At 38.5% G+C, this 26,199-nt stretch overlaps 1 protein-coding gene across 1 annotated transcript in view; it reads left to right on the top strand.

Moving 5' to 3' along the window:
* The window catches only part of mfrp (membrane frizzled-related protein), a gene marked incomplete at its 5' end in the record, with an annotated part of 33,945 nt that extends 8,782 nt beyond the window's left edge, over positions 1–25,163 (top strand). Inside the window, 8 exons of the mRNA XM_084419676.1 lie at positions 3,169–3,299; positions 11,044–11,169; positions 11,268–11,344; positions 18,037–18,185; positions 19,694–19,824; positions 19,933–20,067; positions 23,853–23,980; positions 24,078–25,163. Coding sequence (XP_084275802.1) covers positions 3,169–3,299; positions 11,044–11,169; positions 11,268–11,344; positions 18,037–18,185; positions 19,694–19,824; positions 19,933–20,067; positions 23,853–23,980; positions 24,078–24,302 — 1,102 coding nt within the window. The 3' untranslated portion in view covers positions 24,303–25,163. The remainder of the gene's footprint in view (positions 1–3,168; positions 3,300–11,043; positions 11,170–11,267; positions 11,345–18,036; positions 18,186–19,693; positions 19,825–19,932; positions 20,068–23,852; positions 23,981–24,077) is intronic.
* Positions 25,164–26,199: the final 1,036 nt, after the last annotated feature.

Raw genomic sequence — 26,199 nt, 5'->3', positions numbered from 1 at the left:
AGATGCGCACATTTGTACGTTAACGTGCTGATCTACCCAGCGGCACACGAGTTGACATGCGCTGCATGTCTCATAAAACGTTAAAAAATGTAAACGTCTGGGAGAATGAGTAGAGCAGACATATAGATCTGAATAAAAAGAGCTCTATTCGGTACGGTTTTCTGTGCGCACACACCCGACCGATACCTATACAGCGCGCGAGTACTGAATTGAGCTTTCTTTCGTGTCTGAATGGACAAATACACACAACAACATTATGTCGAAATGTCCGTTTTGGAGAGTATTCACGTAAACTCTGTTGGTTATGTCTTAAACAGTTTTGAGTGTATTGGATGTGCATCAGTGCAATTGGATCCGCATGTCATTGGACATGATCTGATGTCTTAAAGTGACAGTGGGTAATAAACCTAATGCGGTCTGTGTCCTTAATATTGATCAGTCAACAAAAGAAAAAGAGAAAATTATTCACTGCTCGTTAATAGCTTAAAGGATTCATTATATTTAATTCATACAAATAAATATGTCTGCTGCTTGAAAGAATAAAGAATGATGATATTTTTGAGATGTAGTCACCAGTATTTATTTGTTATTGTTTAATCCAACCAACTCAAAAACGTTTTGAGCTGTATGTATTTTTCTCTTAATTTTCGTATATGTAAAAAAATAAAAAATTGTTCTGCATGAATACAAAAAAGCATTTAACTCCTGTTATTTTTTATTAAATCTGTTTTATACCTTTTTACAGATAACTACTTTGAATGGAGCTAAATAAATATAATAATATATATCATAAACATTTTAATGGTGTTTTTATTATGTGACTAACAACTATAGATGATAATAACAAAGTACAGAAACAACATGTTTATTTTGGGACGGTTGACATTCACTTTAGGACGGTTCAAATTTTTTTTCAGGACGGTTCCAGGACGGAGGTGAAAAAAGTTAGTCTGGAGCCCTGTGCTTCTTACAGAGCCACTCCTTGGTTATCCTGGCTGTGTGCTTCGGGTCAATGTCATGTTGGAAGACCCAGCCTCGACCCATCTTCAATGCTCTAACTGAGGGAAGGAGGTTGTTCCCCAAAATCTCGCAATACATGGCCCTGGTCATCCTCTCCTTAATACAGTGCAGTCGCCCTGTCCCATGTGCAGAAAAACACCCCCAAAGCATGATGCTACCACCCCCATGCTTCACAGTAGGGATGGTGTTCTTGGGATGGTACTCATCATTCTTCTTCCTCCAAACACGTTTAGTGGAATTATGACCAAAAAGTTCTATTTTGGTCTCATCTGACCACATGACTTTCTCCCATGACTCCTCTGGATCATCCAAATAGTCATTGGCAAACTTAAGACGGGCCTTGACATGTGCTGGTTTAAGCAGGGGAACCTTCCGTGCCATGCATGATTTCAAACCATGACGTCTTAGTGTATTACCAACAGTAACCTTGGAAACGGTGGTCCCAGCTCTTTTCAGGTCATTGACCAGCTCCTCCCGTGTAGTTCTGGGCTGATTTCTCACCTTTCTTAGGATCATTGAGACCCCACGAGGTGAGATCTTGCATGGAGCCCCAGTCCGAGGGAGATTGACAGTCATGTTTAGCTTCTTCCATTTTCTAATGATTGCTCCAACAGTGGACCTTTTTTCACCAAGCTGCTTGGCAATTTCCCCGTAGCCCTTTCCAGCCTTGTGGAGGTGTACAATTTTGTCTCTAGTGTCTTTGGACAGCTCTTTGGTCTTGGCCATGTTAGTAGTTGGATTCTTACTGATTGTATGGGGTGGACAGGTGTCTTTATGCAGCTAACGACCTCAAACAGGTGCATCTAATTTAGTATAATAAATGGAGTGGAGGTGGACATTTTAAAGGCAGACTAACAGGTCTTTGAGGGTCAGAATTCTAGCTGATAGACAGGTGTTCAAATACTTATTTGCAGCTGTATCATACAAATAAATAGTTAAAAAATCATATATTGTGATTTCTGGATTTTGTTTTTTAGATTATGTCTCTCACAGTGGACATGCACCTACGATGACAATTTCAGACCCCTCCATGATTTCCAAGTGGGAGAACGTGCAAAATAGCAGGGTGTTCAAATACTTATTTTCCTCACTGTAAGTGTTAATAAATAATTATCTATTAGTTCCTCAATAATTCCTTATTAGTTATGCAGTAAGTAAGATACAGTATTCTAAAGTGTTTTATATCATAAGTAACCTGCTCTGTCTAGTCTGACGTTCTCCGTGTCCTCTTTGCTTCGCGATTTTTCTGTGCGTGAGAAAATGGATGTGTAGCGTGAGAGCGTGTGAAAATTGCGTGTGTCTCACGGTGAATGCGTGCGAGTTGGCAGCTCTGTGATATGTCTCTGTGTACATAGTGGTACTTGTCGTGCTGACTTCAAGCCTGAATGGTTTTGTGAGCCCAGCCTGACTGGCACTTTCTTTTTTGTTCATCTTTAATATTAAGTATTTGATGTACTGATTCCATTTATATTTAGTCTTTTCACTCCATAATGTGTGTTTTTAGGACAAGAAAACGGATTGGGTGTCTACAACATGGAATAATATCCGTGAATGTCATTCATATAGTTTACTAGGCAACCAGTAGGGGGAACTCCCATTAGTGACCTCACCGCATGCAGTGACAAAATCACTGGCAGTGTGAACGCAGCTTTAGTCTGCATATCAATGGCACAAGCCTCTGTTACTAGCTCTAAATTTCTGTTTTGGAATTAGCAACGGAGGCTTGTGATGAGATGTGAGAAATTTGTCCTACACACAAAAGCATTTTAAGAACAAAAACATGTCACGAAATAAAACGTTTGAACATTGTCTTGAGCCATGGTAACCACAGTATAAGCTGGATAATTTACTATATTATTAAAAATATAACGTACACCAACATAGGCGCATTACCACCTTGGATGTGCATTATTTTTCTAATAATTCAATGGCCCGTCATCAGTTATTCCTAAAAAACACAATTATCTATAAAAAAATATATATAAAAACACAAGATACCTCTTAAACAGACATGGAATATTTTGAAGCTGCATACATTGGAATAAATGAGTTATTAAGTAAATTTTTCTCTACAAGGCTGTTCTTGGCAATCGCTCTCAAACTTTTAATAATTAAGATAATAAGATAATAAGATTAATTTCTTCCTAGATTTTGTGGCAATGTTCCACCACCTACATTGAATACAAATAGCAGTACTGTGTTGGTGTCATTTCACACTGATGGGAATATTGGTGGCAATGGGTTCATTGCACAATACCATTCTATATTACCAGGACAGAGTAAGTATAACTTAAACATATCAACATTATGTTCCTTTTAATAGTTTAAAACTGTACAGTTTACATTTGATATATAATAATAAACTCAGTAAACTCAATCTCCTGGCACTGCATATCTATCTTTAACGTGTTCTTTATATAAATACATAAAAATCACCTTTTACAAGCATCTGATATGCAATATCCAGTTACATTTCATTGATCGATTTGCAGAAAGCGGAAGAACTTTTCTTGTGTACCATTTTTAGTTTTAGGTGTCCTACTCTGCTTTCTATAGGTAACCAACCAAGATGTCCAAGGCCCTGTGTACACCTGGTATTAAGATGCGTTTTGGTCGATCGGATCACAAGTAGACGAGGGAGACACCTACCCGTTTATACCTGGTCTTTTATTCTGTCTCTTTTGTCCACTTTCGGCCACTTCTGTCCTGATTTCTTCAAGGGGAGGGTCTATGGACAGGTAAATGTATGGGATTTATTAGATCTTTCGATCTAATGGATGAAATAAGCTGAAGCAATTCACATATGTACACAACTGGAGACGACAGAAAAACATACAGAGAGCAGCAGCTTTTGTTTCTGCTCTAAAAGCCGCGAGAGCATGCCGAACAGTGTGAGTGTCAGGTATGAGGAGAGAACATAGTGCTTGGTACGATTTTCATCTTCAAACCAAACTTGGGTCTTGGTAAATCCTATCTGGCTTCCAATAATGTTTACGCATTAGGTCAGTAGGTGGAGAGTAGGCATCTTTTGTGGCTGTTTTGTTGGCTGTTTGTGGCATTTACACTACGAAAGCAATACGGTCAAATGCATATGTGACTGCCTCTAGAAGTAGTCGAAAGTGGACAAGCTCAAAATGTTTTATACTCCGCTTACACCTGTACATAGCACTGTCTACTTGTGATCCGATTGACCAAAACACATCTTAATACCAGGTGTAAACAGAGCCTAAAAGGGAATTCATCAACACATGTAAAATAATGAATCCCTAAAACTAACCTTATAATATTTTGAAATTTTTATAGGTTGCCCAACCATTCACAAGACAAATCTGCTGAATCAGGTCCATGCAGCCGGTTTTGCACTCCTTACCCCGGTCAACTGATGCCTAGTTCACACTACATGATTTTAAGCCCGATTTAAGCCCGATTTGCAAGTTAACGAGCTCGCCGACAGGTCAGGCTGTAATCGCGTGCAAATCTGCGGGTGATCCGCGCTCGCCAATCTTTGAGTGTGAAATACTTAACGACGCATCAAAACCCCTCGCTGACACATCGCCGACGCGTCGCCGACGCCAGAAAAATATCTAGCATGCCAAATATCTGGAATTGTCGGCCGACTCCATAGCCTGTGGTGTCACGTGTCGCGACGAGCAACAGCCAATGATCATCTTGTTATGATATTACAAAAGCCCTTTGTATTTGTAACCATCGTTGCCAAACCACAACAGGCAGCTGCTTTTTCATTATAATGTTTTACTCACTTCCAAATCTCTATCTGACAGACAATCCCTGCTGCCTGCGTGTGCTTATCCATCCATTCACCCATATTCTTTTTTTTTTTTCTTTTTTTTCTTTCGGGGTTCTAAACAGATCATTGCACAAACAATATAGGCCTATATATATATATATGGGGTGTGCGTGTGCCGGTTTCAGAATTGGTGTGATGGTTATGACGTGAGTCAAATGACATAACTCATCGGTTATTATATTGCCTATTTCCTTTTTATTTTATAAATAGGCCTACATGCAATTGGTTGATGAAACATTTATTAAAATTAAGATACAATTTGTACAAAACGAAATTCGTTTTAAATAAATTATTTCTACAAAGCAAAGTGGTAAAAATCATGTCTCACGATTTACAAAACAAAACTTCATTAAGTGGTAAAAACCCAATATAGCATCTTATGATCCTATCTTTTATTACAATTGTTTTTGAGCTAAAATGTAATACACATCATTTATACACACTGTATATGTTTCTTTTATCAAACATGTTTGGGGCCAGTCAAGGGGTAATTAAACTGCACGATCAGTTATCGGTAATGATATTGTTTATTATTGCAAATGTTTATTGCTAATGTTTATTATTGGAAATGTTTTTCATTTGTTTAATAAATCTCATAATGATGGCACATCACTATATCATAGTCATAGCTTTTATTTCTATCTCAAATGATTGAAAGAATCAATTACAGTTGGAAACGTATAGACCAATAATAACACAGACTGTCAACAATTGTTTTTAATTAGTATTTAAACATTCTCTATAATAGAAAAGATAGAAATTTAAAAATATTTTAATAACACGTTTTTTTGCGGTTATAGAGTTCTAATGACGGTGCTCAACTATATATATATATACCAACAATTTTGTCCCGCCATCCATTTGCCATTGGAATGCGCCAAGACTTGTTGTCAGCTCCTGTAGTGTGTAAGCCCCTGTTGCAGAAGATTTACGTAGTGTCACATAGTCTGAACAACACAACGACTTCAAGACTCCAGAGCAAGTCATGTAGTCTGAACAGCACAGCGATCTGCCGACGTTTAAAGTTGTGTAGTGTGAACTAGGCATGAGCAGACCACTTGGGTTATACCAAGCTTTTCCTTGTTGAAGAGGTTAAGCTGTGTCTCATATCAGTCACAAAGCAGTCACACCTGCACAACATAAGCAGAGCCATGCTTCAGGTCACCAAGCTTCTTTGTATAAAAGCACAATGCACCAGCTCGATCATCCAGTATGAACAATTCCTTGTCACAGAATGGCAAACTGACCAGTTAGCAGACACTTGGTAGGTGCAACCGGGCATGGTAATGAGTGGGTAATGAGAACTTTGACAAGTGGTTATTATACTAAATGCACAGAATCCATGGCACATAAATTGACTGGAACTGAAAGCAGTTACTTCCTCCAACAAGTTCAGCATCACCATGTCCTTATTCTTACAGGCAATACGGCAGTGGTGGCTGACATGAATCACCCAGGTGGTGTTCGCTCTCACTGAGAAGACTCCTTCTGTGGGCCTTCTCTCAATTCTGTGCACAACCCTGGTCACTTGAATTGCAGAGCAAACCTGCTATTAATTGAGGGAGTAGTTCATGGGGAGTTAAGATTATATTTACCTTTTAATTTAATCATTTAGCAGTTAGTCTAGCACAGTACACATAGCAAGGTTTTTTAAAGTAAATAAATTATAAATAAATAGAATATAAATAGAGGGGAATAGTCAAGGTTAAGGTCCATAAAAGTGATTTTGTGCCTCTTTAGGATGTCCTCAAGCTTCTGGAGGACAATGTTTCCAAGCAACGACAACTGCTAAAAACAAAGGAGACAATGAACAAATACACTTACACACTGCTGCTGACTTCTGCTGCATGACTGCTTCTCCTAATGTGTACTTGCTTACACTGTTTAAGTACTTTACCTGCCGTAGGACACTCCTTACTGTTTAAAAATATGGCTATGATAGCTCAGCGAAACCGAAAATCCATGTGACACAGCAGGGGAACAAACACGACTTCAGCACGTGTTACCACAGTAAACAAAACAATATTTCCTAGCAACGACAACTGCTAAAAAACAAATAAGACAAGAAACAAATACACTTGCACGCTTGCCATTCCCAAGGCGGAGCAGATGACCACCACAGCAGAGCAGAGCAGAGCAGACAGGACCGTAGATACACACGGCGGAGCAGAAGCCAACCAAGGCATAGCTGACTTCCGCACACTAGACTTCGCAATAAATGAGTGAATACACAGGGCTTATATAAACAGAGTTAACAAGGGAAATGAGAAACAGCTGAAAGTAATCAGGCATAATGAGCCCAGGCAATGGGTTTAGGGGAAATCAGAGAATGAGGCGAGAAGTTTCACTCTCAGTACACTTCCGGCTTCTGAAATGGTTGCAGTTCCACTTTGATTCCATATGAGGGCGCTCACAGGACGAGTGCAGAATGAATGGAGGTCTATGGCAGTATACCCATCAAAATCCACTTTTCTCAGGATATAATTTTTTGTCTAGTAATTTGAATATTGTATTCGAAAGGAAATGCAAAGAAATTACACACTGCTGGGTGTTAGATTTTTTAGAGTCACTTATTTGCTTTAAAAAGTATTTTAAAGTGTCAATGATGTCATACACATCGTACGACCAGAGATACTGCTTTACGGCAATCCTTCAGTCACTTTGGTGCTTTCGCGCTCTGCACTTTCTTTTCTCTCGAGGCATCGACAACACATCTGACACAGGTAAATACACGTGCTAGACGAGTTTTTGTTTTGTTTGTTTCTGGTCCCGCTTCGGATGCCACGATGCCATCAAGCGGTATCTCTGGTCGTAATCAGTCCTTCACTGACCAATCAGCGTTCATTAGCATCGACTATCGAATCTGAGATTTCTCAACGGCAATCGGGTGAAAGAGACAAATTTAGCCTTCTAGCCCCATAGACTCCCATTCAATCTGCACTCATGGGCGATCGCCCCCAGTGGAACTCTGGTGGAACTACAACCAAAATTCGGTACAATAGGACTTAATAGGGAGTGGGCAGGCTCTCCGTAGACGGGCTCTGGGGAAATGCAGTCCATGATGAGATAACAAAGACGGAAGGCGTGCCCTCTGGTGGCTATCATAGGCACCCCGCCTGGCAGGCGTGACAGCGCTACTCTGCTGTCTTCATCTGCTTAACTACATCCCAGTAAGGTCTAAATGATCTGGAACATGTTAGACCACCCACTGCCAGTTGTATTTCTCACTGACGCAATCCCCTCTGGGAGTGGACACATTAGCTCACTGCTGGCCAAGGGGCCACAAATATGAATTATATAAAAAATATGAAACTGCTGCCTCTGGTACTGCAGAAAATCGGGGAGGAACAGGAGTTAGTGCTACTGGTGGCACCGAAATGGTCCAACCAGCTATGGTTTTTGGAGATAATGGGGTTGTTGGTGGTACTTCCATGGACCGCCCCGCTGAGGAGGGGCCTTCTGTCCCAGGCACGGGTCACGATATGACACCCCAACCCAGAGCAGTGGCATTTGCTTTTGTGGCCATTCAGCAGAGACCGCCAGTGATGCAGTATTTGTCACTAAACGAGTACTAAACATGATCACGGAGGCGCAAGCTTCACAACCTGCTATATGTGCCTGCCTTTTCAATCTATATGTATTTAAAATGGTTGTGGAATCAACTGACCAATACTATTTTAAATAAATTCATATCAGTGTATTTCTTTTCACTAGCCTAACCCAGGAGTGTCCAAACCTGCTCCTAAAGTTGAGCTCCAACTTGTCTCAACACACCTGCCTGGAAGATTCAAATTATGCCTAGTAAGACTTTGATTTGCAGGTATGTTTAATTGGAGTTGAAGCCATCCAGAAGCTGGATTGGACACACCTAACCCCAAACCTAAACCCAACCTTAACATACTTTAGTTTTAGTTTCAAACATCTAGACCTATACCTGTTGGAATGCTCTGCTTAGCAATACCAGATGTACATAAAAGATAACTTTTATGTATAAAGAGAATGCAACATGAAAGCATGGACTCATGCTATTGATATGCAGTGCCTGGAATGTTTTTGAGATTGTTTTTGTAGACTGTATTGTGGATCTAGCAGTCTGTGTTGTGGGTGACGATATTGAAATAGTCTGCAATTTAAATGTGTCATATCCAATAAATATGCAATAGTGAAAATTTAATCTGAGTCTAATTATACCTTAATTGTTTCTACCTTAAACTTTAAAACATTTGAAACTATTGCTAATACGAGAGCAGCAAGCAGTGAAAATGTGATATTCTGGGGCCATATTCACAAAACCTTTTAAGGTTAAAAGAAATTTGCCGATTTTCTCTTTTAGGAGAAAATCTTTAAAAATAATGGGCGTGTCAGTCCTAAATTTAGGGCTCCTAAATTTTTGCTCTAAGAGTATTTCATAAAACATTTCAGCACTAAAACCAGCACCTAGTCCTAAATCTGTGAAAAGTTAGGAGTAGTCAAGAGGACTCCTAAGTCACTAAACCAAATAACAAACAATCCTAATGACTATTGCCGGCCATCTGTACACCACTGTACACCATTGAGGCAATAGGCGATAGAGGCTTGGGTGCTGAGCCTTCTCCCCTGATAAATGCAATAAATATTTTGATTTATAGTCAAGTCAAGTCACGTTTATATAGTGTTTTTTACATTACAGATGGTTTCAAAGCAGCTTTAAAGTGATAACAGGAAAATAATGCAACAAAGTTTATAAAATAGCGTCAGAGTCCAGCTTAAGTAAGTTCAGTGATGTTTAATTTTTGTTATTTTAGTTCATTTATAAATATATAGCTGCTCTGGAGAAAACAGTGATGTCATCATCCAGCTCAGTTCAGTTCTCATATAATGGTGTCAATGCAGGCAGATCAATAATATTGTTGAATTTTAAATGTCCCCAACTAAGCAAGCCAAAAGCCAAAGGCAACAAAGGGGGCTTTCGCACCGGACTTCCTTTTTATAGTTCCTAGAACTATTGACGGGAGAACCCGAATTTCGGCATGTTCGCACCACAGGAATGATTTTAGTTCTAGGAACTGCTTTTGGAAGAACTAGCCTAATTTAGCTCCTACTTCAGAGTAGGGTCTAAACCAGCACTATAGGAACTACCAGTGACAAACGCACACACACACACAAAAAAAACTGTGTACACACACAGATTATAGCCTATGTATTTACTCCACAAACTAACTCTACGAGCATTAAAAACAGTGATAGATGGGCCTCTTAACCTTTACGCTAAGGAAGAAATCCAACACAACTTTGAGGGGACCAAGCGAAACATGATTATGTATTTCTGCTCAGCTAGCAACACTGGATATAAACTAAATTTTATTTATTTTATTATTTTATTTTATAAAATAAAAGTCACAACAACAAGCGCAGCTTACGTCACTTCAAAGTTCTTACTGGCGGTGTAAATGCAACCCAGAAAATGTTCCTAAGGGAATCATTAGTTCTCAGGGAACCGTCCTGGTGGCTAGTTCCTAGAACTAAGTTCCTAGAACTACCTGGTGCGAAAGCCCCTAATGGCGACAGTGGCAAGGAACCAAAACTCCATCAGGTGACAGAATGGAGAACAGAACCTTGGGAGAAACCAGGCTCAGTTGGGGGGCCAGTTCTCCTGGTATCTCCAAAGGGTTTTTCTCTATTTTAACGGCGCTGAAAATGCCAGAGGCTGAGCACATAGTGCCCGCATTCTCCATGTTCATAATTCATAAAACACAATTTGTCGCTTGAATTTAGCAATCTATCGAGATTCAGACATGTAAGAGGCTGACAGTTAGTGACGCTTAGCCTGCTTTGTAAAATCTTTATTTGAGTATGGCAACATTCATATTTTAAACCTTTATTTGAATATGGCAACATGATATATTTCTATAATTAAATCATTGACAGAGATCAATCAGCCAATCATAGTTAGTAAGCGTGTTGACATCATCCATAGCAAAGAGGTCAACCCCGCCCCTATTCTTAGTTTAAGACTTCTCTATATTCCTTAGTACAAGTTGGTCTGAGCAGCTTTGTGAATATGTTTTAAGAGAAAACTCTTACCTAAGATCTTTTATTGCTATTTAGAACTCTTCGTGGTAAGTGTTGTGAATATGGCCCCTGATCACAAATGATTAAAAGAAAATGTCACATGGTGTGTTTTAAACTACATTTCTCTGTTTATGTACTAAAGTTTTCTCTCTGCATGCAATCAGAAAGCTGCTCCAGAGAAGAGTTTATGTGTGATGGTGGTCGTTGCTTACTACCTATTTCCATCTGTGACAGCCACCCAAACTGTCAGGACCACTCAGATGAAGTCAACTGTAGTCAGAAGCACAAGGGTTAGAGTAATAAAGTCACTACACAAAGTGTGATACTTCTAGTCTCTTATCTCACTTGAAAGTAAAAACCATAATGGATGCAATCTTTTGATTCTTAGAATGTGGAGGAAAAATAACAGGAGAATATGGATCATTGTCCAGTCCAAACCATCCAAAGCCTTACCCACATCAACAGGTAAATGTTTTATTAACTGCTACCACTGTAATTCAGTTCCTGAATCTGAATACTATATAGCATAGGGCTGGGCGATATATCGCATGCGATTGTTATGCGCATCTCGTCAGTAAAGCCGGTTCCTTGATTAGTAGTAAATCGCCATCACCTGCTTTCAGATGGAGCGGCATTTACAACACAGTGCCGTAGTTAACTAACAAGCTGAGCCATATCGCATTAATTATCGCAGGCGATACGTCCGTGGACCATAACCGCTGCTTCCCTTTGCATTGAAGAGCTTTGAGGGGGAGCTAGCACAGATGCAAGATTGGGGATACAGTGGGTACGGAAAGTATTCAGACCCCCTTACATTTTTCACTCTTTGTTATATTGCAGCCATTTGCTAAAATCATTTAAGTTCTTTTTTTTCCCCTCATTATTGTACACACAGCACCCCACATTGACAGAAAAACACAGAATTGTTGACATTTTTGCACATTTATTAAAAAAGAAAAACTGAAATATCACATGGTCCTAAGTATTCAGACCCTTTGCTGTGACACTCATATATTTAAGCTGTCCATTTCTTCTGATCATCCTTGAGATGGTTCTACACCTTCATTTGAGTCCAGCTGTGTTTGATTATACTGATTGGACTTGATTAGGAAAGCCACACACCGGTCTATTTAAGACCTTACAGCTCACAGTGCATGTCAGAGCAAATGAGAATCATGAGGTCAAAGGAACTGCCTGAAGAGCTCAGAGACAGAATTGTGGCAAGGCACAGATCTGGCCAAGGTTACAAAAAAATTTCTGCTGCACTTAAGGTTCCTAAGAGCACTGTGCCCTCCATAATCCTTAAATGGAAGACATTTGGGACGACCAGAACCCTTCCTAGAGCTGGCCGTCCGGCCAAACTGAGCTATCGGGGGAGAAGAGCCTTGGTGAGAGAGGTAAAGAAGAACCCAAAGATCACTGTGGCTGAGCTCCAGAGATGCAGTCGGGAGATGGGAGAAAGCTGTAGTAAGTCAACCATCACTGCAGCCATCCACCAGTCGGGGCTTTATGGCAGAGTGGCCCGACGGAAGCCTCTCCTCAGTGCAAGACACATGAAAGCACACCTGAAGGACTCCAAGATGGTGATAAATAAGATTCTCTGGTCTAATGAGACCAAGATATAACTTTTTGGCCTTAATTCTAAGCGGTATGTGTGGAGAAAACCAGGCACTGCTCATCACCTGTCCAATACAGTCTCAACAGTGAAGCATGGTGGTGGCAGCATCATGCTGTGGGGGTGTTTTTCAGCTGCAGGGACAGGACGACTGGTTGCAATCGAGGGAAAGATGAATGCGGCCAAGTACAGGGATATCCTGGACGAAAACCTTCTCCAGAGTGCTCTGGACCTCAGACTGGGCCGAAGGTTCACCTTCCAACAAGACAATGACCCTAAGCACACAGCTAAAATAACGAAGGAGTGGCTTCACAACAACTCCGTGACTGTTCTTGAATGGCCCAGCCAGAGCCCTGACTTAAACCCAATTGAGCATCTCTGGAGAGACCTGAAAACGGTTGTCCACCAACGTTTACCATCCAACCTGACAGAACTGGAGAGGATCTGCAAGGAGGAATGGCAGAAGATACCCAAATCCAGGTGTGAAAAACTTGTTGCATCTTTCCCAAAAAGACTCATGGCTGTATTAGATCAAAAGGGTGCTTCTACTAAATACTGAGCAAAGGGTCTGAATACTTAGGACCATGTGATATTTCAGTTTTTCTTTTTTAATAAATGTGCAAAAATGTCAACAATTCTGTGTTTTTCTGTCAATATGGGGTGCTGTGTGTACAATAATGAGGAAAAAATGAACTTAAATGATTTTAGCAAATGGCTGCAATATAACAAAGAGTGAAAAATGTAAGGGGGTCTGAATACTTTACGTACCCACTGTACATCTACTGTAATAGTTTATAAGTCTTAGAAATTAACCTGAATGATGTACTTTGGTACAGGTACATCCATGATTGCCCTGGACTTATCTGGTGACTTATGAAGACCCTGTGCTTCTATGAAGTGCCCCAAGTACTCAAGCAAATCCTTTATAAAATGCATAAATTTCTCATGATATTGGACACATAGACCAAACTCATTCAGATTGTAGAGAGCTGCATCTGCATTCCTGAGATGTTCCTGATCATCTGACACAGTCATTAATATATTGTCTGGATCACAATGAACGTTAAGAAAATAAAAAAAAGAAGAAAAAAACAGAGTCATATGAAATTTTTATTCTCCCTGTACTATATTGAAAACAAAATATTAACACATTATTTGATGTTTCACTTTTTGAAAATATACACTCATTTCAAATCTGATGACTGCAACACACTCCAAAAAAGTTGGGACAGTCGACTTTTTACCAGTGTAACATCACCTTTTCTTTTATTAACACTTATTAAGCGTTTGGGCACTGAAGACAGTTGGTTAAGTTTAGCAAGCAGAATTTTCCCCCATTCATCCATTATGCATTTCTTCAGCTGCGCAACTGTACGGGGCTGATAACAGCTTGGATGGTCATTTTCCTCTTTGGCCCGGAGAACACGACGACAGTTTTGTCCAAAAACTATTTGAAATGTTGACTCGGACCACAAAACACGATTCCACTGTGTTACTGACCATCTCAGATGAGACCGAGCCCAGACAAGTCGGAGGCGCTTCTGGACAGTGTTGATGTATGCCTTCTGCTTTGCATGGTAAAGCCTTAACTTGCATCTGTGGATGCAGCGACGAATGGTGTTGACTGACAAAGGTTTACCAAAGTATTCCCAAGCCCATGACAGGATATCCATTACAGACTCATGACGGTTTTTAAGACAGTGACGTCTGAGGGATCGGAGATCACGTGCAGAAGTGGTTTTTGGTCTTGCCCTTTAGACACCAAGATTTGACCGGTTTCCTTAATTATACGGTGCACTGTAGAAGGTGAAATGCCCAAAATCCTACCGATTTGTCTTTGGGGAATGTTGTTCTCAAAGTAATTATTTGCTGACGCATCTGTTGGCAGATTGGCAAGCTTCGACCCATCCTTGCTCTTGAAGGACGAGGCCTTTTTTAAAGGCTTCTCATATACTATGATTACACGATTGTCTCACCTGTTTCACATCACCTTCTTATTTCAACTTGTCACATCACTATTGGTCCTAAATTGCCTCTGTCCCAACGTTTTTGGAACGTGTTGCAGTCATCAGATTTGAAATGAGTGTATATTTTCAAAAATAAATTAAATTCACAAAGTAAAACATCTAATAATGTGTTTTCAATATAGTACAGGGTGAATCGATTTTTCAAATGACAAATTATTTATTTATTTTCTTTTGCATTTTCCATACTGTCCCAACTTGGGGTTGGGACAACATAGAGAGGTAGCCTAGTCTTTCCCTTTGCTTGTTCATTTTTACTTTGACTAAAATGACACCTTTAGGCAGGGTTTCCAGGTCTGTGCAACAAAAGTAGCCCAATGGGCAGTCAACAGTAGCCAAAAAAATAGCCCAATTCTTCACTGAATTTGTACATGGGGGGTGTTTTGGGGGTGTTGGAGCACCGAAATCATACTTACAGGGGTGGAAATCAACCCGCAGAAAAAATGTTTTACCCACAGCAACAACTTAAAAGTAGCCCAATACCTAAAAACTGCCTGTAAGGGTGGTTTCACAACAGGGGCTCAGGCTGCAGGATTGCAGAATGACTACAGAAACGTCAACATGGTGTAAAATTTCTTGTCTATAACCACACCCACTGCTACTTATACCAATGACGGAAATAAGTGCAGTCAGAATAGCAAAATATGTGGGAGTGTATTGCTAGTTTGTGACTATATTGTACTGCAACCGGTAGCACTTCGATGTTAATAAATGAGTGTCCCATCATTCTAAAATTCTCCTTTCACTCAGCGTCTGAGAAGTGGAGCAGGACAACGTCCCACCAGTCCTTGTTTCAGACTCTCATCCACTGTTTTGGCCATTTTTACTGCGTGATAAATATAAGCAGCATGGCACAACGGTTCATATGCTCATTGTCTCCAAATTATGACCAGAAATGGATAAATATTAAGTCTGCTGTTTAAAACAAATAAAGAATCAATGTAGAAGAATTATGCACAAACAGCGGGAAACTGTATATTTGTGCAGTGTGCACGTCAAAAAATCTATCCGGATTTGAAGCTTGTGACATATACATGTTTAGCGTTCATGTAAACACTATGTTCGGATTCACCAATCGGAATGAATTCAGTCCGACTGAAACAAAAGTTGTGCATGTAAACGTAACCACTGATGTGCGACACTTCCTTTTTATTAGTCATTATATGTAATGCCAACTTTGTATCAGTAGTTTCATTACTAGACAAGTCTTTCACATCCATCTGATGCACACTTATTTTGTTGTAACTTTTTCATCCTCACTGACTTTGCCTTTTTACAACCAGGTGTGTTTTTACCTTTAATTCTACACACTTGAGAAATGTGATCTTTTTTGTACAGTTGTGGCATTAATCAATTTGACAGCACTAATATGTATATGTATATAAAACAAAAATATAGACAAAAATAATTTAAAAGACACAAAACACAAAATAAATCATAAAACTTTAACTAAAAATTAATTGAAAACATAATATGTAAAAACGAATGGTTTAATTTTCCCACTGGATCACTGTATAATTTTATACATGCCTGTGGCAACATTGAATGCACTATTAAAGGTATAGTGGAGGATTTTCCCGAATTTTAGAAAAGAACCGCCCTCTCCACTTTTTGAAAAAATGCACATGCGCAACACTCTACCTGCTCCCGAGAGGGAACGCCTATTAAACGTGTGCACGAGAGAGCATGCACGAGCCTAGTTCTCCTCGTGCACGCTCTGTTTACAAGTTGCTGTCGGTGCATGACTTGTGCCAGGGCTAGCATCGCTAACCATAGCTTACATTAACTTTTACTAGCAGTGATTTTAAATGGATTTCTCCAAATAGCATGCCCAACTTTACCTGTCGAGTAGAAACTACGCGACTGAGGCATCAGTGGGAAGCCCAACCTGTGCTTTTAGCGCACGCCAGCGTGTGAAATATTCTCCCAAAAACACTCTGGTCTTGTTTCTTTCTTCAGAGGCCTTTCTCTTCTTCTCATACACCTCGTAGACACTTTTTCTCTTGCGACCCTCAGACATTTAGAAAAAACCCGGTGAGAACGGCGAGCTTCAATGAATGGCTGAAACCGTAGCTCACCACCATAGACAGTATATAAACGGCTCACCACACATATACACCTGAAAGTGCGCATGCGCAGAAAGCGAAAATTACCTAGGGACGAGCACGTACGTAAACATATCACCAGAATGATTGACAACTAGGAGGACCAATAGTCTTGATGATCCACCCGGAAAAAGAAAATCCTCCACTATACCTTTAAATACTACTGTCCTACGTTATAATGCATTATTTGTTAAAAAAAATTAAAATACCCTATGGCTTACTACGCTTCGTGCGTATGTCTAAAATTGACATCCTGTCACTGTCACACAATCATTTATTTATTGCTAGCTATTTTAGTCTGACTGACTCCGGTGGCCAACTAACGTTACTATTACTAATTATATAATGACCAAATACAACCAGAAACAAATGTTCAATCTTGCTTGTGAAAGGTAATTATCCAAGACCTGTTTTCAATTGTGCTGCGATTTGCACAGCCCCATGCAACACACAAGCAGGCATTTTTGATATGGCGGCGCCGTTGACGTACGATCCAGCGGCCAATAGGGCGTCTATGTATTAATTATGTCTATGCGTAAGACCATCTTCGCAACACAAATTAAGATATTTTTGATGAAATCCGATGGCTCAGTGGGGCTCCATTGACAGCTATTTAATTAACACTTTGAAGGCCCAGAAAGGTAGGAAAGACATTGTTAAAATAGTCAATGTGACTACAGTGGTTAAACCTTAATTTTATGAAGCGACGAGAAAACTTTTTGAAAAAAACAAAATATCGTATTATTCAGTAATTTCTTCTCTTCTGTATCAGTCTCCGTTCTGGCGTTCTGACATATGACCTACAAGCAGAGGAAGACGCACGCAAGGTTGAACCACTGTAGTTGAATTATGCGGATATGTTTTTGTGAACTTTCAGTTTCTGACCCTCTGATTTAAAACACTCAGGCTTGGTTTTACAGACAGGTCTTAGATTAAGTCAGAATTAGGCCGTAGTTCACTTAGAGCATTTGAGTAGCATTTATTAACGTTCCTTAGGAAAAATAAAAACATAACTGGTGTGCATCTTGAGACAAAACAATGGCAAGGGTATATTTTAAGATATGCCACTGCAAGTTGCTTTCAGTTAAAGCTGCTCAAACATACATTTTAGTCTGGGACTAGGCTTAAACCTTATCTGTGAAACCAGGGGTCAGTTTTTAAAAGGCATGTCTCTTTTAAGATTTCAATGCAAATACCCACTGCTATGATTGGGAAACATCTTGGTATATGAAATAAGTATTACATATGGAGCTGTTGACCAGTCCTGCCAGCCTGGCTGTGCACTGATCTATTAACATATTGGTTCAGTAGGCCAACTATTCAGTAACTATTATTTGTTTCTGTTGCATAACTGTTTCTATCATATTATTTTAAGTTATCTCTACTACTTAATGTTTGACTGCTCTCTTATAGTTGTGTATGTGGCAAATATCTGTGGAAGATGGACAAGTTGTAAGACTAAGCTTTCAGAATTTCAGTCTGGAAACGCAGGATGTCTGTGAGTTTGACTATGTGGAGGTTTACGACAGTACAGACACGGTTCCCAACACTGTGCTGGGGAGGTGAGAATACTTCACTACGTTTTTTGCTTCTTTTTGTCTACATTTCAAACCTTTTCTTCTAAAATTCATCACTACACAGTCTAACATATCTGAATTGAATTTTTATCAACTACATTATGTGCATTATCTTGAAGCTTACTTTAATTGTGTTATAGAGCAGCTAAATTACCATTTCAGGGAGAGTTGTATTTGATGAACTGGAGTAATCATACAGATGTTAAACACTGTCAGGAGACAGCACAGAATGACAGCAATTGATCCTTTTTACATACTGTGATGATGCATTTCTGCAGTTACAATATCAGCTATGGTCCCCCGTGTACCTCTACACAAGTTTACCCCGCCACACTCCAAACCCAGAATTGTTTTTTTCTAAAGTGAAACACATGATAACACTCTAGTAATGACTGAAATCAGTGTACGCTTTTGAGGTTTTTGTAAGGTTTTGGATAGTAATGGCTTCTTGAGTAACACTTGAGCATTACTAGTGGGTTACCATGATTTTCACTTTAGAATACTGATCCAAATAATTAGTAATTAATTCTAAAGGATTTGGTAATATTTAATATTTGGTAATGACCCACTAGTCATTACTAGTGGGTTACCACGACCTTTACTTTAGAGTTAATGATATATTATGCAATATTCACATAAATTATGAACCTGTATATAGTAGTTCTAAGTAATCCTCTGGGAGGTATGAAAAAAAATTTATTACTGATTAGCTAATAGTGAATTACCTCATCCGACTGAGTGCTATTACTTACTAATTTGTTAATCAGTAGATAATAGTAGCTAATAGTAGAATGATAATAGTGCGTTACTCATTTGTTCCTGTGTAGTTATTTATTAAAGCTACACTGTGTAATTTTTTAAGTTGATTCTTAGCAAAAAAAAACCACTTTGTTCTATCAAAATGATATGTGCTCATTAATGTGTAATTACTTCTACCAACTAATCAAGTATTCTCGTAAGCGTAGAATCTGCCATTTAGAATACATACGAGCGAGTCGCTCGAATGGCGGCAGCCATCTTGAAAATACATCTCCATCTTGAAAATACATTAGCCAAAGAGGGACATACCTGGAAATTCAAGCTTCGCCTTTCGCGTTTTGACACTCAGTGGCCGTGACGAATGCGAGGGGGAGATTACTCGCGACTGCCGGCAGATTTGAAATAATACGGCCACCGTAGGAGTTAAAACGCCCTCGGAATGGGAGGGGCTAGAAAGTAATATTCAGTAGGTAGTCATAAACAATTTCACCGCTAGATGGGAGAAAATCCTACACAGTGTAGCTTTAATGATGGACCTATTCTAAAGTGTTGCCCAGTTGTACATAAACTCCCATTCCTCAACACACACACAGGTCTTACTTACACTTAACACAGAAGCAAAAGAAATCACAGTATTTCTGACATACTAATCCTAACCATCACACAGTCCTTTCTGGATTTTTATAATGAATTCTTCACTTCAATATATTATGCATCACTATCATTCCGTGCAGGTATTGTGGTTCAGCGCTGCCTCCCGATCTGACCTCTTCTGGACCTGTGATGACTGTTGTGTTTGTGGCAGATGACGGTGTTGCTGACAGTGGGTTTTATGCATCATTTAAGGCCATATCTCTTTCAGAAAGTGAGTACCACAAGACTCCACAGCTTTTTGTGAACCTCTATGTTTGTAAAGCTCTGTAAAGTTTGTCAGTTTGTAAAGCTGCACTGCGTCATGTCTTTCTGCTTTAAGGAACATGCAGTCCAACACAGTTTGCCTGTGGCTCTGGGGAGTGTCTTCACCAGGACTGGCGGTGTGATGGATGGAGTGACTGCGCAGACGGGGCAGATGAGCATGACTGCATTAACTCTACCTACCCTCCTTTCAGTGAGAATATATAAATATTAGCGCTGTCGATTCAATGCATTAATTTAATAAATTAGTTAGGGTAAAAAAAATAATGCCTTACAATTTTTAATACATTTAATGCAACCGCAACGCCCCAGACCTAACGTAGGTCATGTGACATTTCATACAGTTGATGGTGACGAACATGATGCACCGAAATATGCCCCAAAAATTCAAGATGTTGGGACAAAAAATACCCCTGTATGAGTTTTTGAGTGCAAATGTGATACTGATTTTATGCAACAGATCAATAAATAAGAAATTAATATTGTGTTATATTTTAGACACAATATTGTCTGTTTTTGTTACCTATAAAGCCATAGCAGAATGACTGTGCATCTCCAAGCAAAACAACAGTGTTTCTGATTGAATTCTGAGTGAATCAGTCAGGTGAACCAATGATTCAATGGCCCATTCATAGAGAGAGCCATCAGGCTTGTTCGGCTTGAAGCGGTGCTGCGCAGACCGATCAGTGTATGACAGTAAAGTTCCACGAGAGCGATTAGAGAGCTGACGGCTCTGTATGCTTTTGAATCACTGTCACGGTACTTTGATGTCATACACCGATCAGTCTGCACAGCACCGCTTCAGGTCAAACACACCTATCGTCTTCATTCCTGCATGAATCAGCCATTTGAATGAATTAATGAATTAATGACTAAAGTTCCTTTCACACTGGACGCGATTTTGACACATGAATAATTCGCGCGATGGTTTTATTTTCTGATCAGCTGTGTGTGTAATGAGCGCTTCCACACCGAACGCGAATGTGCTGCGGCGGAAAACGACTTTTATGTTTTTTCGCTTCGCTTCGATGTCAATTTTTTTTTACTTTTGCGGCGACAGAAAAGGCTTCAGCCAATCACATACTACAAGGACAACGATTTGAAAGACAATGTGTAGCGTAGCATTGCCAACCAACTCGGTTATGGTGACGAACATGATGCACCGAAATATGCCCCTAAAATTCAAGATATTGGGACAAAAAATACCTCTGTATGAGTTTTTGTCTCATATTTATATCATATGATATGGTTCTTGTTAGTTTTTGTTCCAAATAACACGAGTGCAAATGTGATACTGATTTTATACAACAGACCAATAAATAAGAAATTAATATTGTGTTATATTTTAGACACAATATTGTCTGTTTTTGTTACCTACAGTACCAGTCAAAAGTTTGGAAACGTTACTATTTTTAATGTTTTTGAAAGAAGTCTCTTATGCTCATCAAGCCTGCAGTTTAAAAAAAAAAAAAAAAAAAAAAAACTGTAATATTATGAAATATTATTACAATTTATAATAATGGTTCTCTTTTTTAATATACTTTAAAATGTAATTTATTTTTGTGATGCAAAGCTGAATTTTCATCAGCAAGTACTCCAGTCTTTGGTGTCTTATGATCCTTCAGAAATCATTCTAATATGCTGATTTATGATCAATGTTGGAAACAGTTGTGCTGCTTAATATTTTTTTTATAACCTGAGATACTTTTTTCAGGATTATTTGATGAATAAAAAGTTTAAAAGAACTGTATTTATTTAGAATAGAAATCTTTTGTAACAATACACACTACCGTTCAAAAGTTTGGGAACAATATATATTTTTTTTTTAAGAAATTAGGCTAGTACTTTAATTCAACAAGGATGCGTTAAATTGATAAAAGGTGATGGTAACGATTTATATTGTTAGAAATGTTTTTATTTTGAATAAATGCTGTTTTTATGAATAAATGCTGTTAACGTTTTACTCATCAATGAATCCTGAAAAAAGTATTCCAAAAAAATATATTAAACAGCACAACTGTTTCCATCATTGATAATAACTGAGTATCAAATTATCATTTTAGAATGATTTCTGAAGGATCATAAGACACCAAAGACTGGAGTACTTGCTGATGAAAATTCAGCTTTGCATCACAAAAAGAAATTACATTTTAAAGTATATTAAAAAAGAGAACCATTATTTTAAATTGTAATAACATTTCATAATATTACTGTTTTTTATTTTTATTTTTTATTTTTAACTGCAGGCTTGATGAGCATAAGAGACTTCTTTCAAAAACATTAAAAATAGTAGTGTTTCCAAAATTTTGACTGGTACTGTATAAAGCCATAGCAGAATGACTGTGCATCTCCAAGCAAAACAACAGTGTTTCTGATTGAATTCTGAGTGAATCAGTCAGGTGAACCAATGATTCAATGGCCCATTCATAGAGAGAGCCATCAGGCTTGTTCGGCTTGAAGCGGTGCTGCGCAGACCGATCAGTGTATGACAGTAAAGTTCCACGAGAGCGATTAGAGAGCTGACGGCTCTGTATGCTTTTGAATCACTGTCACGGTACTTTGATGTCATACACCGATCAGTCTGCACAGCATCGCTTCAGGTCAAACACACCTATCGTCTTCATTCCTGCATGAATCAGCCATTTGAATGAATTAATGAATTAATGACTAAAGGTTTTGACGCACGAATAATTGGCGTGATGGTTTTATTTTGTGATCAGCTGTGTGTGTAATGAGTGCTTCCACACCGAACGCGAATGTGCTGCGGCGGAAAAACGACTTTTATGTTTTTTTTGCTTCGATGTCAATTTTTTTTTTACTTTTGCGGCGACAGAAAAGGCTTCAGCCAATCACATACTACAAGGACCACGATTTGAAAGACAATGTGTGGCGTAGCATTGCCAACCAACTCGGTTATCACGACTGTGTGTATGTTGTGTGATAGTTTTAGTCGTTGTATAGTCCTGTGCTGTGTAGGCTAGCAGGCTAAACTACATTTGGGAGAGAAAGCTAACACTATTATCGTCAAAGATAGAGACAGAGACCGTGTTTACTTTGAACATGTAACAAAATGTAGTGAAACTATTTAGGGCTGCTTTTAGTATACTATACATTCTGTGTGTGATAGCTACAGTTTCTAGTCGAATGATTTTAACTTGTTACTTCGTGTGTTGCATGTAATGTGTAGTGACACTACAAAACGCACTGTGTTTAGTTGAAGACGCAAAAAAAAATGGAAAAACCTCAGGGACACCTGTGTGAGAAAAAGGAGAGGAAAAGGAAACTAAAAGTGGACATTAGCATACTCCCCTAAGGCTCGTCTTCACTGGATGATGATGATGATGATGATGATGAAGTGTCCATGTTTTCTCAGCTGTCGGCGCGAAAGTTTTGGAATGTTGAAGCTCTGAACGTCACAGACGTCGCAAATTCGCGTCGCGGCTGATGTGAATGGTTTTGACGCGAACTATTCGCTTATTCGTTTCGCTTTTTCGTTACGCGTCCGATGTGAAAGGCCCTTTATTTAGACATTTACCACCACCTACTGGCAGTTTTAGTTCCTTGTTTAGAGTATTATTTCATTAAAAGAATAATTTCTTATTCCATTTTAATTAAAAACCCAGTTAAAGGTATAGTTCATCCAAAAATTAAAGTCATCATTCACAAAATTTGAAAACAGCATTAATCATGTTTATGTTAATGGTTACCAACACAATAGTTCATTGTTTGTTCGACAATATATTTAAAAATATATAAATAAATGTGTAACCGTGTTGTTTCCCGTTTTACTGTATTATGTGCTAATATTATTTAAAGATGTATGTGTATGTGACGTATTTAATATCTAACGTACTGTGCTTGACCATATAATGCAAAGCCTTGAACTGAAACATCATGCTAAAAAGTTACTTTTTTAGTAGTCAAAAGTCTCTCTCATTGAAGAATCACATTCTTATTTAGTTTTTGTTTTCTTCTCAGCTTCACCTTGTGAGCCCATCCGGGTTGAAATGTGCAGAGGTCTAAGCTACAATCATACATCCTTTCCAAACATCTGGCTGACAGTTTCTGATCAGAGAGAGGCTGCTTCTATTCTGCACAAGTACAGGGTGAGAAAGCACGTTCTCAATGAGTCAAGAGAGTTGTCTTGATCAACAATACAATTCACATTTTTTATTTGGGAAATTTGTTCTGATATTATTGCAGGTGCTGATGGAGCTTGCCTGCTTTGAATCTTTTCGGCGGCTAGTATGCGGTATGTTTTTGCCCCATTGTAGCCCTCAGAGTGGAGTTCTGCAGCCGTGCCAGTCCATCTGCTCCACGGCTGAGCAGCACTGCAGTCACGCTCTTAACCTGATCAACTTGAACTGGCCCTTCAACTGCCACCTCTTGCCTGATTCACAGGATCCCATGGAGTGTTGTCTTCCATAGGACAAATAACGGAGTTGGTAGATACACCACAACCTCAAAATCAAACTGGAAAATGAGTACACTCAGTGATATCCAGGAGCAAGGATTGTCCCTTCTGGGCATCACAGGGAAAGAGGGCTCAACTACACTGTAAAAAAATATATGCTTTGAAGTTGTAAATAAAGCTAAATTGATTAGAAAACTTGGTAACACTTACTAACAAGGTTTCATTTGTTAACATTAATTACCTACATTAACAATGACCAATAATTATATGCTGTTTGTTAATCATAGTTAATGTTAATCTCAACATTTACAACATTTTTAACATCAAAAGTTATATTTTGTAAACATTAGTAAATGCACTGTGAACTAAAATGATTTTTTTTTTAACTGACATTATCAAAGGTTAATAAATGCTGTAAATATATTTTGCTTGTTGTTAATTTATAGTTACTGCATTAACTAATGTTTCGAAATGAGACATTATTGTAAAGTGTTACCAAATGTTTTTTGCAAGAAAATACTATTTCAGTCTTAAACTTTAAAACATCACATTTAATTCAATGTTGTTGTTGTTGTTGTTTTGTGTCAAATTTTTTTTTGTCAAATCTACAAGCAATATCTGAGAAAAATAGTCAGGCACATCCTATAACAAATAGATTTGACAAGAAATCTGAGGTAGTCTATATCTTGACAGACTGGAGAAGCTAACGTTACAGAAAAGAGAAGCAAATGGATCGCTGTTAATTCACATTAACAATGACTCCAGGCAGCGAAACGTGGATTTACTGTAGGAATTATCATTTTGTGTGAATATGCTGAATTTAGGGGTAAAATCATACCCTATATTGTATTGTCATCAATTAAATATTTACCATCTAATATTCTGTATAATTGGATGTTTTTAAATAAACACTGACAAAAACTATACAAGTTTTAGGGGTGGACGATATGAACTATATAACTGATAGAACTACCATTATTGTATTTGCGTTCACAGGGAAATTTGCTTTATTTCCCTGGCGTCGAAATCAGGCACAGATGTCAGGAAACACGATTCCTGGCTGCATGTCAATATCCATGGATCACTGGATCTTTGGTAAATTGTAAGGAACACTATCGAGTCCAACCTTTAGTTTAAACTGATAATAGTTTGTTTTACTCACGGTTTCGTATTTTCCCCTATTAAATCCAGTAATGCAGCAGCTCTTCTGCCACTCAGTCCGGCGTGTTCTAGTGGTGTGACGAATCTTTAATTGACTCGGGAACAACGAGTTTGTCTCAGAGACTGATTCGTTAATTTTCTGTTGACCAAGGTTTTTTTTTTTTTTTTTTTTTTTTAGTTGATATATTTGTGAATTTTTGTTATGATGGTTATTTTTTATAACATCGAATGTGGTTAATGTTTTAAACTTTTTCCGTATGATGGGGGAAATCACTTTGATAAAGCAAAGATTGAGAGTGGATTCTAATCTTCAGTAAATATCATAGCCATATACAAATAGTCTATGGGAAATATATTGACTTAACAATTTCTAATTTTGGATCAGCTGTAATTTATTTTTCACTAATGATAGGCTATATCCTTGTTATATGATTTGTGTTGTCCTTTGTGTTATACTGAATAAAAATAAGTAAAAAAAAAAAAAAAAAATAGAAATGTAGGCTAGTTATGTATTTTGGATTCATGCATAATTTTGAGTCACTCACTATGTTTTAGTCCATAATAAATAATCTAAAAGGTTTACAAATTGTTTTTTTAAAGGGGTCATGACATGAGAAACCAAATTTGCCTTGATCTTTTGGTATCTTACTCTAATTACAGCTCGTTGGGGATCCATGGTACGAAGTGACGTCATGGTACGAAGTGACGTACCAGTTTTTGCATATTTTTTTTATTTTTTGCGGACATCCC

This window comes from Rutilus rutilus, assembly GCF_951802725.1.
Source record: "Rutilus rutilus genome assembly, chromosome: 9".
In the NCBI taxonomy this organism is placed as follows: domain Eukaryota; kingdom Metazoa; phylum Chordata; class Actinopteri; order Cypriniformes; family Leuciscidae; genus Rutilus; species Rutilus rutilus.
The sequence above is the reverse complement of the archived record's forward strand: the minus strand, read 5'-3'. Positions and strand labels throughout refer to the sequence as shown.